The sequence below is a fragment of the Hesperophylax consimilis genome, chromosome 21 (assembly GCF_061612785.1).
Source record: "Hesperophylax consimilis isolate HC1 chromosome 21, BYU_Hcon_1.0, whole genome shotgun sequence".
Lineage (NCBI taxonomy): Eukaryota > Metazoa > Arthropoda > Insecta > Trichoptera > Limnephilidae > Hesperophylax > Hesperophylax consimilis.
In genome coordinates, this window is record NC_142856.1 from 14573518 (window position 1) to 14590006 (window position 16489).

The 16489-nt window shown below is 34.9% G+C and overlaps 1 protein-coding gene across 1 annotated transcript; it reads left to right on the forward strand.

Annotated features, from left to right (window-relative positions):
• Window positions 1-530: 530 nt before the first annotated feature.
• LOC149413640 (sodium-coupled monocarboxylate transporter 1-like) lies at window positions 531-15976 on the forward strand. The gene is made up of 13 exons (XM_089644446.1): window positions 531-748; window positions 6136-6295; window positions 6752-6869; window positions 7080-7147; window positions 7256-7410; window positions 7971-8111; window positions 8291-8399; window positions 9752-9861; window positions 11213-11294; window positions 11392-11398; window positions 12536-12621; window positions 14056-14309; window positions 15718-15976. The coding sequence occupies exons 1-13, from the start codon at window positions 531-533 to the stop codon at window positions 15974-15976; spliced, it is 1767 nt and encodes a 588-aa protein (XP_089500572.1).
• The last annotated feature ends 513 nt before the right edge of the window (window positions 15977-16489 follow it).

Below are 16489 nucleotides of genomic sequence, written 5' to 3' on the forward strand. Positions count from 1 at the left end.
TATTTATATGGAGCCACATCTTAAGCATTGAGATAAATATACTTTTTGAAATCAGAGATTTGATTAGTTCCACAAGAAATTCTCTGCAATTGAGATTCTTATCTGATTATAACACAAAAAGTATACATTTTCAAATCACGTCACAAAACTCTAGTAGAACTTCTGTTACTGTTTGAACATACAATCTAACACATACACCACAGACAAATAAATAATTTAAAAAAACATTCGCAGCCATTAGTAACAACATTTCTGTCAGAAGACAGCTTGATACAATGATAACCAACACTTGTGAAGCTTTTCTAACATCACATGGAATCATTTCAAATCTTACCGTCGACGTCGAAGGCAGTGTATCAAAAGTGTATGTATAAGTTCAAAACTTTGAAATTCGGGTAGGTGATTCAAAGTGGTTTTAACTACTTTGAATCACCTACCCGAATTTAACTTCCAAAATCAACCATATGCTATACCATATGGTTGATTTTGGAATAGTTAGAAATTTTGGTAGGTACTTCTAGAATTTTACGATGGAAGAATCGTTAAAAAATGTGACTGAAATAGCCGAGCAAGAATTAGCTTTATTTGACTGGACGGATTACTCTGTCTTCTTCGTGATGCTCCTCTCTTCTGCTCTGATTGGAGTTTACTTCGGCTGTTTTGGCAGTAGACAGAGTACTCCTGCAGAATATTTGCTTGGGGGAAAGTCCATGAAAGCTCTACCTATCGGCTTGTCACTAGTTGCAAGGTATGTATATCTACTTTTAAGATATTATCCCATTTTTCTGCAACTCATTAGATTTCAAGTTCCCTTTCGTCTTTCAGCCCCAATTTAATTTAATGTTTTATGTTAAACATCTTTTAGCGCGGGGTAAAACCGACTCTTGCATATAGTAGAGGAGCACGAGGCTGGCCGATGATTAATGAATGTGGCCTTCATATAAAATATGAGTGTGTGTTTATATATGCTTCTATTTTTACTGAAATTGCTAATGGATCTTTTCTACATGATTGTGAATTTTTGATTTGTAATGTATTTCTGCGTATATTTTAATTATTACAAAATTCTTGTTTTATTATTAAAAATATAATGAATTTTCACAATTAATACCTATTATATCTTACCCTATGCTTGTGTCTGATAAGCCAGCACAGTTACCTTGTACTTTAGTTAACAGAAGAATATTATTGTTGCCAACTTACTTACCAATGCTTCTTTTGTTGACATTTTTGTTTTTATTTTTCGTACATTTGTTACTAAAATTTTGTTTATTTTGTCTTTTTTTTTTTTATAGTGAATACCTCACAAGAGTCCCAACTGCTCCCGTCTGGAGCCAGTGAGACTATGGCATCCCCAATTGGGGGGTGTTGTGAGGCTGAAGGTAAGTGGGGAAGGGAAAGAGGAAGGTGGGGAAGTACCTGGCTATTCAGATCTAGTCACTAAACACGGCTAAAGCCATTTGGAGCAACGTTTCAATTCTGAATGGTGGTCTACCGGTCTCGAAACGACCGTGTCATAAACTTTTCTTTTTTAGGTTTAAATTTAATTTTATTATTATATTAAGTTTACATATATGTATTTTTTTAATTATATAATTGTAAAGCTGCACATCTTGATAGAGGAATGCCCTAGTGAGATGTGCATAGTATGTTTTTTATGTAAAAAACTGTGTTTTTTTTTAAATAAATAAATAAGTGTAAGAAGTAAGACTATATTACGAAAATGTGAATGGTAGAATAAGTCGGAGATGAGCGAGGAAGTAAATCTTATAATAAATGCTTCAGTGAGATCATGTCAGAATGACAGAAGAGTACAATATATGAGTATGTGAGACAATGAATGAATTGAAATAAGCAAGGAGTATGTTCCAAGGAAGAGTTGTGCGACGGCCCATATAGAGTTCTAGAAAAAGGGTATGAGAGTTGTTTAATTTTTAAAAATATATTAACGTAATTATTTATTAAATAAATCATTATTTATTTATTCCTAAAGCACCCGGTATCAAATAATATTATCTGTAGAGTAGTGTTAAGAATTACTGCATCAAACAAATCATGAAAGCGGTTATCGCGTTTTGTTTGCGGAAGATTTGAATGTCACATACATTCTACTGTAATATATTAACAAATACTACAGTCATCCTGACAATAGTAGTAAACGACAAACCGATTTCCCAAATATTTTCCATGTAATCTTTTTGAACGTCAATGCACTTCTCTTTACACCAGTCTAACAATAAAAACTCAATATATATGCAAAAATTTAGGTACTTAAAAATACAAAAAACTACTCAGACTTATTCATAATATCTACATAAAAATATATATTTTTTAAACTCATCCATTTAAACAATATTATACAGAGAGGCAAGAAACAAAAGATACACAAAGATACACAACTGAAACATAATATAATTAGCTCAACGATTGTTACATATTTTTTAGCAATATTAGGACATTTTTTGTTAATGTGTAAAAATTATCTCTCTTATTATCTAGTCCAGTGTTCCGCAAAGTGTGCTCCGCGGCACACTGGTGTGCCGTGGCCATTCGTAAGTGTGCCGCGAGTCCCGCGTCACTTCTCACAAAGTGCTCTGTAAATCGGTCTTTACTTTTCTGTGCGGCGCGGCGGCCTGAGGTGGCGTGGGTGGGACTCGATCGCTGCGAAGTGGCCGTGTGCTACGCCGCTACGCTACATTATCACGTGTGCTACACTACATAAGTGGGGTGCTATTGCTACATTATCACGTGATTGCGCACGAGCTATCGGGTGACTATGCGCGTGACAACATAACATTACGAATTACGACGGCGACGTTGCGCCCGCTTGTTTAGTAGTCATTCGTTAATGCTAGTAGTTTGGTTGTGTCGTCGCGAACTTAATTGACTTTTTTAACTGCAAAAAAATATCCCATATTACGTGTATATAATGGATAAATTCGTTAAACGTACCGCAAGTTTGTCAAGTGAAACTATCGATTCCCAAGAAGAAGCAGAGTCAACAAAGAAAAAACTTAAGCTTTTTGATCGGAAATACGATGAGAGCTTTGTGCGTTATGGCTTTATATATTGCGGTGACGAATCGTGCCCAATCCCAAAATGTCTTGTTTTGTGGAGAAACTTTGGCTAATAATTCGATGGTGCCCAGTAAACATTCACGACATTTAACAACTAAACACCCATCGGTGGCTCACAAAGATAAAGCCTTCTTTCAACGCATGAAAGACCAGTCTAAGAAACAAGTAACTCTCATGAGTTCGTCTTTCAATACATCAAGCAAAGCGCACAAAGCAAGCTACGTGATCGCTAATATGCTGGTTAAATCGAAGAAACCTCATTCTCTCGCTGAAACTTTAATTTTACCTGTCTGCAAAGAAAGTCTGCAAGTCGCATTAATGAAATATCCACCGACATTCAATCAACGTTAATTGAAAAATGAAGGCTAAGTAGAGTTTTCGCGCTACAAGTCGACGAGTGATATCAGTGGTCACGCGCATCTCATCACAAATGTGAGGTACACGGATCGATATGAAATAAAAGAGAAGTTTTTATTTTGTCTGCCACTACCTGGTTACACCACCGGAGAAGAAATATTCAGAGTAACAAACCAGTACTTCAGTGAACATAATTTGGAATGGCGCAACTGCTTAAGCATTTGCACAGACGGAGCAGCAGCTATGACAGGAAAAATTAGGGGATTTATAACCAGGGCTTCTGAAAAAAATCCTTATATTAAAAATTTACATTGCTTTTTACACAGAGAGGCACTGATGACGAAATCTCTGCCTGATGAATTGTTGTCTGTCTTACAAGAAGTCGTCAACATTGTCAATTGCATGAAGTCGCGACCGCTGAACTCTCGTCTGTTTAATGCATTGTGTCAGGAAATGGGAGCAGATCATCAGTCACTTCTGTTTCATACAGAAGTACGATGGCTTTCTCGCGGAAAAGTGCTTTCTCGGATTTAAGAGCTGAAAAATGAGACCCAGACATTTCTAGAAACCCAGGGTTCAGACTTTACTTCTCTATTTAAAAAAGAAGAATGGGTAGCAAAACTTGCATATCTGGCGGACATATTCGCTCAATTAAATGAGCTGAACAAAAAAATGCAAGGAAGAAATTGTAACATTTTAACGTCTTCGGACAAGATTGAAAGCTTTCGCGCTAAGTTGGTGCGATGGATCAGCCACGCTACCAATGGTAGTAACGAAATGTTTCCAAATATCATGGCTGCCGATTCAGAAAAAAAGTGCAGGCTTTGATAGTGAAACACTTGGAGCTGTTAGCCGAAAAAATGAACTCATACTTTCCTAAGTGTGACCTGCAACCTATGGACTGGGTAAGAAATCCATTTTCGGAAAGCATTTCCCTTGGACATTTACCAATAAACGAGCAGGAAGAATTCATGGAGCTTAAAACTGATCGAACACTAAAATTAAACAGAGCTAGAAACTTGGCTCCACGTAAAAAATGAGTATCCGCTGCTGTCAAAGCGAGCTATTGCAATTCTATTACTATTTGCCACGACCTATTTATGCGAATTGGGGTTTTCAACTCTCACAACGATAAAGTAAAAAAAAAAGAGAACGCCTGAGGACGATCGACGAAGAGATACGAGCAGCGTTATCAACGATTGTTCCAAATTTTGATCGTCTGTGTTCAGTTAAACAGGCTCACATTTCGCATTAAACATCTTTTCATGTTATATTGATTTTAATAATAAATATTAATAAAATATTGTTTTTGGTAAATTTTGGTTCGGAGTGGCCACGCTTATTTCGAATAATTTTTAGAAAAAAACTTTAGATATGCTGTAATTACTATAAAAGGAAACTTTTTGGCTTGGTGGCGGCGGAAAAAGATGCATTTTAATTATCAATTGCGTAAAAATAAAATTCACTTCTCGAACCGATTCGGTGACAGTTCGCGGTCATTCTGTCACTGTTATGTGATAAATATCAATCATAATTACACAATCCCGGTTAGACAAACCCTGCTTTGCCAAACAAACCATTCAAAACCTGGGATGTTTTGTTAAATTATGATGACATGCAGCTTTCGTAGTTTAACCTCAAAGTTCGCCTTTATTCGTAATAAGCCTAGCCAATCCTATCCAAAATTTACCTTGTTTTTTTTTCTTTGGTGTACCGTTAAAATTTCTTGATTAGTTAGGTGTACCGTGAACATAAAAAGTTTGCGGAACACTGATCTAGTCGACACATTTGGGTAATTATTTTTAAATATATTCAGGTGAAACATGCTATGGCGTCGTAAACAATTGGCTACATTTATTTCAATATTGCTAAGACGTGGTATCAAGATGACTGTGAATTATTTTATGTGAAGATATTAATTTAATCAATTGCCTTCTAATTTTTTGTATTGCCTTGCCGATGTATTATTGGTTCCAAGACCCTACCAGAAGTTCTAGCACCGACGATCAATAAAGCCAAATAAAGCAATTTGTTAATACGATATTGACTAAATCGTGATCTATGGTCAGTTAGCAACATTCTCTAGCACGGTCAAAGATTGAAAAGACATTCCGAATAAAACCCGCCAAATCTCCTTGGCTGTCAGTTAAATTTGGGTGACTGCTGATGTACCCAACTTTTTTAATAATATCTTTCTTTATACAAACTTATTGGTTTGGTTTATTAATGAACGGAGGCAGATTAACTATGATCGTAGGATTGAAAGACGTTCTTTATGCGATCGACCGTACATTGATCGTTTATTCGATTGCTTTCAACTTAAAGGCTTAATAATTTCACCTGCATTCATTAATTAGCCAGTCATTTTGCATAATCAAAAAGTCATGCATATTGACTGCTTATCCGATACCTCGTAGGTCTTGCTAAAGCTTGAAGGTCTAGTCTAGACGATTTATCTATTTATTTATTTGGGCCTCATTGCTGATTGAATTGTGATATCCACTCCAATCGCCCTATGAACCAGGCTCTTCCACTCTGTTCACTTGCACTACTTGATAAGCTCAAACGCATCGATAAACTTCTTCTGCTTCTACTGCCATCCACTTTACCAGTGAACATCCTATTTATGAATCTCACCATATCCCATTTTGAGAGAATTTGATTTGGCTGTATTTTTATTAAAGGATTTTATTTTTTCTAGCCACATATCTGGAATAACCCTAATAGGAGTTCCCTCAGAAGTATACACTGACACTGCGACATACTGGGTCATATGCATTTCCCTTCTTGTCGTGTGCTTGGTCTCTTCGTGTTTCTTCCTTCCTGTGCTGTGTAACATCAACATCTCTAGCGCCTACGAGGTAATCAAATTTTTATCCGAGAATAAAGAATTAACTCAACATGTTAAATACCTGGGCACTCCCAACTATACTATGACATTTCATTCTATGTTTTTGCTTCTGTTTTACATATTATTGCTCCAGTTTCAGATATTTATTTCTGGATCATTGCTTCCTATTTATTCCCTGAATATGAGGCTGTTGGATTTCACTTGATCAATATATTTCATGTGTTATCCCTACTATCAGAAAAACAAAATTCCTCCCAGAAATGTGAATTTTCTTAAAATTGATAAACACTTTGTCTCATTATATACGTATTTAACAATATAACTTAAAGTGGTCTGGTTATTCGGAACCAGGGAATCTTTTTAAAGTTAATAGCCATAGTAATAAAGTAGACCTGTGCTTCAAAAATCTTATTTTTTTAAGTCATCAGAAACATAAATGATAAGATTAATATGTTTCTCTCCACAGTATTTAGAATTACGGTTTTCAAAGTCAGTCAGGAAATTTGCTTCAATTTTGTTCATCTGCAAATGCCTTACGTATTTACCTATTGTAATCTACATACCATCACTGGCACTCAATCAAGGTACGTTATCAAATTCATTGGATGTTTTATTTCAGCTGAAACCCATTTAAACCCGAGGACAAATAATGAATTAATTTAAATCTTCTTCTTTGATATCTACATCATTTCATTTTATTTTTCTTCTTATATTTTTTTTCTTCTTGTTCTTGTTCTTTTTCAATAAATGTATGTTCTTCGAATGAATTCAAGGCTTATTTTTTTACTTTTCAGTTACTGGAATCAATCTTCATTTTATATCCATTGGAGTTTCTACTATCTGCGTGTTCTACACTATGCTTGTAAGTGGTTATTGTAAAATGATATTGTAATGTTTAATACATACCAAATCAAACCGATATAAGAGTTTGCGTGGAAAAATTATGATAACAATTCCTTTATTTAAACAGGGTGGTTTAAAGGCAGTAGTATGGACGGACTTTCTACAAACCATAGTGACAATAGTGGCTTGCATTGCTATTGTAGTCATTGGAACCATCAATGTAGGTGGACTACCCAAAGTTCTAGAAATGGCATATTCTGGAGGGAAACTCGACATTTTTAAGCAAGTACAAAAACGTTTTCAAGATCTTTTTATTGTCGAATCGCTGCAAACATGTAGGAGCGCTATGAAAGAGTTTTCCGTAGTCCTGCGACTGAGAGCTCTATCATAACCTTTCTTTTTATCACATTATAACGAGAAAGAGAGGGAACTGTCTGTGTAATTTAAGCTATACTTTTTTTATCACTAAATAGAAAAATGCAAGAAGTTGGGTTGATAAAACTCAGAATGGAATTATGTATTTTTTTTTAAATAAATGAGGTGTATTATTTTTTACTCTTGCATAAGAATATTATTGTGATATTGAAGATTAGGAATGTTACACTAAATCGTGGAGCAAACAAAGAACATATGACCTACAACAGCAACAACAAACAGAAAAAATTTCGTTCCACCTACTATGTAGTCATATAGCAAATTGTCACAGTATAAAAGAAAAATAAAGTAACTAGGAGGAACTCGCGGCTTTCACGATTGTGTTTTTAGCATTTTTCTTCTGTGTCTAGATGAGCAATAGCCTTGCCCTAATTACAAATAATTTAAAATGTGAAGTTTTTTTGCAGTATGGATCCCAATCCGTTCCAACGAAACACATTTTGGACCGTCTTCATTGGTTCTATCTTTACCTGGACCGCTACAATAGTTTCCCATCAAGGAAGCGTTCAGAGATTTATTGCTGTGCCGACACAGCGTGATGCTAATAAGTAAGCGATTTATTAATTAAATGCTATCCAAAACATTGGGTAAAGTGGTACAATACCTGAAAAATAAATCAAAATAATTATTTTGGCCATGAAAATCTCAAATCATATCATACAATACAATTTGTTATTTAAAAACATCAACTTCGTTTTATCAAATAATGTAACGATTTTTTTTTCAGAGTCCTTGCGTACTACTACATTGGAATGGTATTTCTACTTACCCTAAGTGTTTACGGCGGAATTCTCAAGTACGCAGTTTACTATGGATGTGATCCAATTGAAAGAAAGGTAACAACTTACGAAACGAGGCTTATCATTGACGCCTTATTGATCTATTCATAAACGGTTCCAGTATCCTTTTTTGGGGACCTCCTTAGGAAGTGTTTAGTTTTTGTGGAAGATAAACTGTTGGTTAGCTTGTTTTATTTAATTTAGATGTAGCAGACGTACACGAATGTAATATTTATAAAGTGTGCCTGACAGTTTGGTTCAGAGTAATGAATTTTCCTTGATGCCTAGGAAAATTTATGCTTAAATTAGCCTTGGTGCACGTGTACTAAACGAGCTTCGTGATAACATATAATTTACTTATTATTTTTTTGGTAAACTAATGTTTTAAGACAAGATTTTTTATGCATAGCACAAAGGGTAACAATTATTTTACAAGCAATAATTATTCGCCTGAAACACTCATCCACATTGAAAAATCTCCTGATAAAAGATACATGACGCCAACGGGACTCGAACCCGTGTCCCTTCGATTTCCGGTCGACAGCTCTGACCACTGAGCTATGGCGGCTTATCTCTTACCCGCGAAATGTTCAAGTATTTCACCTAAAAATGTAGACAATTTGTCTCGACGCTATCTAGTGAGAGAGTTAGCACTTACAATGCCTTTCTCATATAAAATAAAGTTGGTTGTTTTCAGGTGAAAAAATGTAACAAGCAGTAATTGTTGAATGAAACACTTGTATATATTGAATCATTTCGCGGGTAAGAGATAAGCCGCCATAGCTCAGTGGTCAGAGCTGTCGACCGGAAATCGAAAGGACACGGGTTCGAGTCCCGTTGGCGTCATGTATCTTTTATCAGGAGATTTTTCAATGTGGATGAGTGTTTCAGGCGAATAATTATTGCTTGTAAAATAATATAATTTACTATTTCATAATGCGAGTTTCGGTCAGTCCCGGTACTACAATTTAGCTTATGATCCCTTCTGTTATTTTATTTTATTTCTTTTCTATTAGCTTATATGTTATTCTGCCATTTCATGTTTTTTTGCTTTCTTGGCTGTTTCGTATTCTGCTTATTTCGAATACTCTTCTTCTACTTGCATGCACCCTATTTTTCACTACATGCTTGCATTCTATTCTGATTTATTCTAGTGGACTCTGCTGCTTTCTGGCATTATATTGTGCTTGCATATATCATTTTATTTTCCTTCTTATTATTAGTCGTCTAATTGATTAATAATAATATGGCATTTTGGTTGTTCTTGCTCAATATGTGAACATTTTATGAACAACCAGAAATACAACAAATAAGCAATGCTGAAACGAACATTGTTATTGTGTGTGGTTCGTCATGCGCAACTCAATATTATTAACTCACATTTTGGAACATAGATTTTCTCTTTCCAGCTGGTTTCCAGAGCAGACCAGATGTACCCATACTTTGTACTGGACAAGGTGGGACACATTCCAGCTTTACCTGGGTTGTTCGTAGCAGGAGTTTTCAGCGCTGCCTTGAGGTAACATAATATTACACCCTCCAAACGGTATCCCCAAAGATGACCTTGGCCCTGAGGGAAAACCTCATGATCCCCTTTTGTTGGCTATGGATTAGCTAAAGAGGCTAAACAGAAAATTCATAAAACTGTGAATATCACTATTTAACTAGACATTTCAGCTCCTAGGCCCCAATGAAATGCATGAATGAGTTTACATATTTGAACAAAATTTTTCAATTTCATTTTCACAAGTAATAGAAAATTTACTTTATTTCGGGCACACAAACACGCCCTCTCAACAATTATATCGGTTTATCTCTTCAGTGGATTATATCAGTATATTTCAAAATTCTAAGTGAATCTTTTTGATTTTTTGATTAATTTAACAAATAATGTGCACATGTTCTAAAAATAATGAATTAGTTGCAAAGCTGTGGTATTTTTGTTGTGTAAATATGAATTTTATTGTGAGTATAGTTAAGACATTTTACGGTCACAAAGATAATGTTGAAGCCGTGAAAGAACTTTAATTTATTCGAATAAACTTTAATAACTAATGATTTTATCACAGTCGGGAGAATTGTGATTCTGCCAATGGAACCTATTTTGTTTTTGAACAAATTGTGTCAAGCATATTTTTAAGCATAACGGACACATATCCAAATTACAAATTGTGTTAGTCGACTTAAAGATACCTTTAACCAAAGATTAAATAATCACAATAGATATGCCTTTCATACAAATTTGAATGGAAATAAATATTCCAATGAGCCCGATAGTCATGTGCTCTGTTTCACTTACACTCGCCCGACATCTTCCAATGAGCCCGATAGTCATGTGCTCTGTTTCACTTACACTCGCCCGACATCTTCCAATGAGCCCGATAGTCATGTGCTCTGTTTCACTTACACTCGCCCGACATCTTCCAATGAGCCCGATAGTCATGTGCTCTGTTTCACTTACACTCGCCCGACATCTTCCAATGAGCCCGATAGTCATGTGCTCTGTTTCACTTACACTCGCCCGACATCTTCCAATGAGCTCGATAGTCATGTGCTCTGTTTCACTTACATCATTTCGCCCGACATCTTCGATCTCCACCCCATTTGAATTTCGTAATCACATTTTCTTATTGGATATTTAAGTATCGATCACTTCTTGTGTTATTATACATTATATGCCATTAACGTTTTCAAATACAGAATCCGTATAAAATAACACGTATAAAATATGAACTTTCAAATATTTGTTTAAGAAGAAGATTCAATCTCTCAGTATCGTCCTGGCGGAATACAAAAATTCAGACTCAAAACGTTGCTTGAATTGACTTTAACCATGTTTAGTATTTTTTTCTGGATGGTTCTTTATCTAGCTCTATGTCATCAATTCTCAACACCCTGGCTGGTACCGTTTACGAAGACTACATCAAAAAGAAGAACTCCTCGGACATGAGGGCCACTATCATGATTTTTTTTTTTTTTTTTTTTTATTATTTTAATATAGATCATAGTTACATTAAATCATACATATTTTGCAATATATCATATTTAGGTACATAGTTGGTCATGTATACCTTATCAGAAAAGAGGAGCTCTTGTGCCTGATAAGGGAGCCACGATTCTTACTTAGATTCAATGTTATGTGTAAAATATAAATATTATATATATATATACATATATATACATATTTTTTTTAACATAAGTTTTTTTGGAAAAAAAGTTTGATTTTATTTATTTGTTCTTGTTGGTTCGTAATACAGCGCAATTCAGAAGGGAGATTATTGTAGTTTTTTATGGCTTGGTAAATATAATGGTTTTGCATTTGAGTTGTTTTAAAGATTGGCGTAATAAATTGATTTCCATTTCTCATCAGTTTGTAAAATTCTTGATATTCTGTGTTATTTTTTTCTTTACACATTTTTATAATTGAAGTTTGCTTAAATATATCATCAATATTTGGTACTGGAAACAATTTAAAAAGCAATTTTGTTGGGAAAGTAGAGTTTTTTTTAAGTATTACCTTTATAATAATTTTTTGTGAGACTTTTACTGAGTGTAGGTTGTTTTTATAAGATCCTCCCCAACCTATGATTCCGTAAATAAGCAGGGAGTGGACAAGAGCATAATATACATTTTTTAGTATTTTCACATTTAAAATATTTCTTAACCTAACAAATATATATATACATTTCCTTATTCTCTTTACTAACTCCGTAATATGGCTTTTCCATTTCAAATTTTCATCGATGATCACACCAAGATATTTAATTTCAGAAGAAGAGTTGATTACAGTACAAATAGGATTAAGTAGTTTACAGTTGACATTGTCACAATTTTCATTATGGATTATGATATTTACTTTGTGTTTAGGTATTTTTTGTAGTGAAAATAATACATATGTTGTTTTTTTGGCATTAAGTGTGAGTAGGTTATTATCAAACCATGATTTTAAGATATTAATACATTCATTTGCAAGTTTGTTAACTAGTTCCCATGTTTGACCTTTTATTAATAAGACAGTATCATCAGCATAAGAGATTAATTCACCTTTGATTTTCTGTTGGAAAATGTCATTTACATACATTAGAAATAGTAATGGTCCGAGGACCGTGCCTTGAGGAATGCCAAATGTACTTGTTAGTGGTGTACTAAAGGTTTGGTTTAATTTTACAATTTGAGGTCTCTCTGTTAAGTAGTAGTGATGAAGGTGATAGTCGTGGCCTTTGGCCTATTTGCAGTCCTCATGGTGTTGTTAGCTGAGAGAATGGGCAGTGTTCTTTCGGTAAGACAATCAATGGCTTTTTCACAAACCTTATCACTGCTTCGCCGAAGAATGTTATTCATGCATTGACAGTTTGATCTACTTTTGGGAATGTCATCTCATATCATTATTTTCGCTTTGTTATATTCGGGTCCTTCTCCTGCGATGTATTAGCGGCCTCCGGCATTGACTAATTACAACTCATCAATGGCTTCCGACAGGACTGAAATCTGGAATTTATTTTCATCGCTTTGCCTGGGGCATCCCACTGGACGTCTTTCTTCTGGAATGGCCTTCAGTTTTTTTAAGTGGAAAGTGGTTTTCTTCCATGGTTAATAAGCTTTTAACATCAAAATAACCTCATTAGAGTCTGTTTAATGAAGATTGGAAGGGGCTCGTGGGGATTCGAACATCTCATTCATTCCCATTTTGTTTAGGGATCACTTGTGATCCTTTTTTTATGCGTACCGCACAAGATTCCCAACTGCTCTCAACCGTCTGGAATATAATTACTGACTATAATTGTTCGAGGAACGAACAAGGGTTGGGATAGCCGTACTTCAAAGGGCTATTCCACAAAGATAAAGCATAAATGAAGTGTATGGCTTGTGACAGGTGAATGCGAAAACACAATTCGTAAGGTTAATTCACAATCAACTTACCGGGTGGCGAATGAAATCTGCATGGTGAGACTCATCTGTCAGCACTGGGACGGTGATCGTGGTTCGTTAGCAGTCTTTATTTTAAATTAAATTGCGATAAAATACGTATTAAGTGATTATTCCGATTAACAACCGGCGATGGTGTACACATTGGTTTTGACAGGACGAACGGTTTTTGTGCGACTGTTCGGCTCACGGCCCTCCGTGGTTATAGCTGACGTGTGCGAGTTTAAACTGTACAGTTCAAATTCTGACCATACTATTTGTTAGCACACGGCCTGTCAAAAGCAATCGGCGTGACGGAACAATAATATTCCTAATTAAAGTATGTTGTGAAGTTTAAGCAGCTGGGAGGGGAAGAATATGGGAAAAAGGAAGGCGGGAAAGTAACTGGCTATTCAGATCTGGTCACCAAACACGGCGAAAGCCATTTCAAGCAACGATTCAATTCTGAATGGTGGTCTCACACCAGGGTGATACATAGAGTTTTTTTCCACTCTGGAAAGTGCCGCAAATATACCTAATATTATTTTTAAATGAGTAAATTAAAATAACGCAAATAAATCAAATAAAATTTACTATAGGACGCCGGGATTCTAATCCGCGACCTCGAGCTTGCTAGTCGAGCTCATTATATCCTAAATTATTCTTAATAATATCTCACCCCTTCACCCCAGTCCGTTCACCCCTTCAGATTTCAAGAGTCTGTCAAATTTGTAATTGTTCAAAAAAGTTGGCACTTAAAATTAAAGCCTGATTTATATACTTCCGATTATTTTATGATTGTTTTCAGGTTGCTTACACAGTCGGCTCCATAACAGGTGCCCCTATGTTCTCGGTGTTCATTCTCGGCATCCTGGTACCGTTTGCAACCACCAAGGGAGCTCTGACCGGGGCATGCAGTGCGATAGCCTTCCTGACTTGGATCGCCATCGGCCAGAGCAATTCTAATATACACCACGCGCAGAAGCCAATATATCCTGGGGTGCCTAATACGTGTGAATATGGATTTGGAAATAATTTAATGCTCACTAATTTCACTCAAAGGTAAGAAATGTTTTCAATATGATTTTCATCGTAAAAAAACGCAAGATTAATAATATATGATTAAATTGCATGGTTCCAAATAGTAATTTAGATGTTCATAGTAAAAATAATAAATAAATACATCATTTTTAAATATTTTATATTATATGTTAATCTTATTGAGAAAACTGGATAAGGAATGTGTATGGATAAGGAATGTGTATGTAGATGTGTGAAGGGATATTAGGTGGTCAGAGTGTAGAATATATGGGTGTTATGATTAAAATGTATTGCAGATGTAGAGATCCATAGAATTATTTGTGTTTTGAAAGTATGGAGTTGGGTTTCGGTTTTTATGTAATCAGGGACGAGGTTGAAGATATAAATGATATTGTATTTGTAAAAGAAATGTGTTAGATAAATTTTACATGAAATTGACGAATATTTAAGACATTATACTCAATAAAAACTCGAACGGTCGCTTGTTCATAACATGTATTACCATATTTAGAGCTTAGTCACCCCAAATTATGAAGCTGTATGTTAGTAAAGATTGGCAGAGAGTGTAGTATACTGATTTAAGTGTTGTAAGAGTGAGGATATTTTAAGCGTTCTAAAAACATAAGATAGCTTTCGAATCCGGGGTGCTGATCCTATCCATAGATGCTAAGTAGATGTTGATCAATCAAGACCCCTTGATATTTTATATTGGTGACTTGTTCCAAGTTTGGGCAATTATAAGAAGAATCAGGTCTTGGACAGGAGTAAATTAATATTTTTATATTGCTAATAGGTTGGGTTGCAGCGGACAGATTGAAGCTTAAAAATTTAGTTTTTCCAGCATTGAAAGTAAAGAGATAATTATTTTACCAATTCTTTACAAGGCCTGTGTCGTTTTGTGCGATGTCGAATTTCATTTACAATTTTTATGTTGAACTATAAACAGTGTCATCTGCACAAGATATTAGTTTTCCAGTTATGGAAACACAAAAAGGCCAAGGACACTTCCTTGTGGGACTTCGAATTGATTTGGTAAAGTACGTTTGAACGTATGGTTGTGAGATCAGATTTTTTTTTAAACCGTTAAAAAAGTCTTTCGTTTCTTTCTATTTTTGTGGAGGTCAGACCAAAATTAATACAAATACGATTATGAACCTGATTTAAAATCAAATAACATTAAAAAAATCTGAGCAAATGACTGTTCATCAATAGAAAATCCATCACATCGAAGCATTTGCTTATAAAACAAACGTTTTATCTTTTTTATTTGTTGGAAAAATTTGGATTACAATATCAGGTATTTTACGATCGCCTAAAAGTCCAGATTTATCTTCCAGTATTCTATTTCCTAATAAAGATTTATTTCCTTTAAAGATTAAAACGTAATTTCTGAAATACTAATAATTAATACCTTCTTAATTCTTTGCAGCGTTCCAGAGGCTGAAGAAGGAGAAGACGTATTCTTCCTTTACAAACTCTCCTTCATGTACCTCACTTCATTTGGCACCATCCTTGCAGTAGGCATAGGGATGCTGGTAAGCCTTCTGACAGGGTCTCAGGACCTATCTCTTCTGGATCCGAGACTCATTTCACCTCCTCTTAGAAGGTTCCTGCCCAAGTCGAAAATGCAAGAGTACGAGAGACAGCAAGTCAACCTTATAGCAGAGATGAAAGATGTTAATAAATAATGAGATTATTCATTGCCGTTTTATTTTGGATATTTATATGAAGCCACATCCTAGGCATTGATATATATTGACATAAGGGAAACTTTCCCTTGATTAAGTTTTTGGCTTTCTTATAAAATTATTTACAAAATAAATGCCTATTACCTACAATATAAGGCATACCAAGAATATAGACATTTTATGCTTGTAGCTTCCTCTTCACACACAATAAAGAACCAATTGCGACCAATTGTGAAAATACCCTAGATATTGTAGTATTTTTGAAGCTGAAATTATTTATATAAATATTTTCCTCAGGATCATTGCCTTTCAAAAACAAACACTGTCAATTTTAGGGACTCTCATAAATTCACATTTCGGATGAGCACCGTTATTGAAGTGAAAAATTATTAAATTTCTCAAAATATTAAACAAAAGAAATACATATTTAAAATAAAGAGTTTTTTTATTATTTAATTAAATAAAGTCATTTCTAGAAGCTAGCACTCCGTTGTGGACTGCTAGCTTCGCTTC

What these genes read in the sequence shown, in the direction of transcription:
- LOC149413640 (XM_089644446.1), top strand. Translation starts at nt 531, where the DNA reads ATGGAAGAATCGTTAAAAAATGTGACTGAAATAGCCGAGCAAGAATTA. An exon ending in GGCTTGTCACTAGTTGCAAG is followed by an intron (nt 749 to 6,135) that starts GTATGTATATCT and finishes TATTTTTTCTAG; the next exon opens with CCACATATCTGGAATAACCC. An exon ending in GCGTGTTCTACACTATGCTT is followed by an intron (nt 7,148 to 7,255) that starts GTAAGTGGTTAT and finishes TTATTTAAACAG; the next exon opens with GGTGGTTTAAAGGCAGTAGT.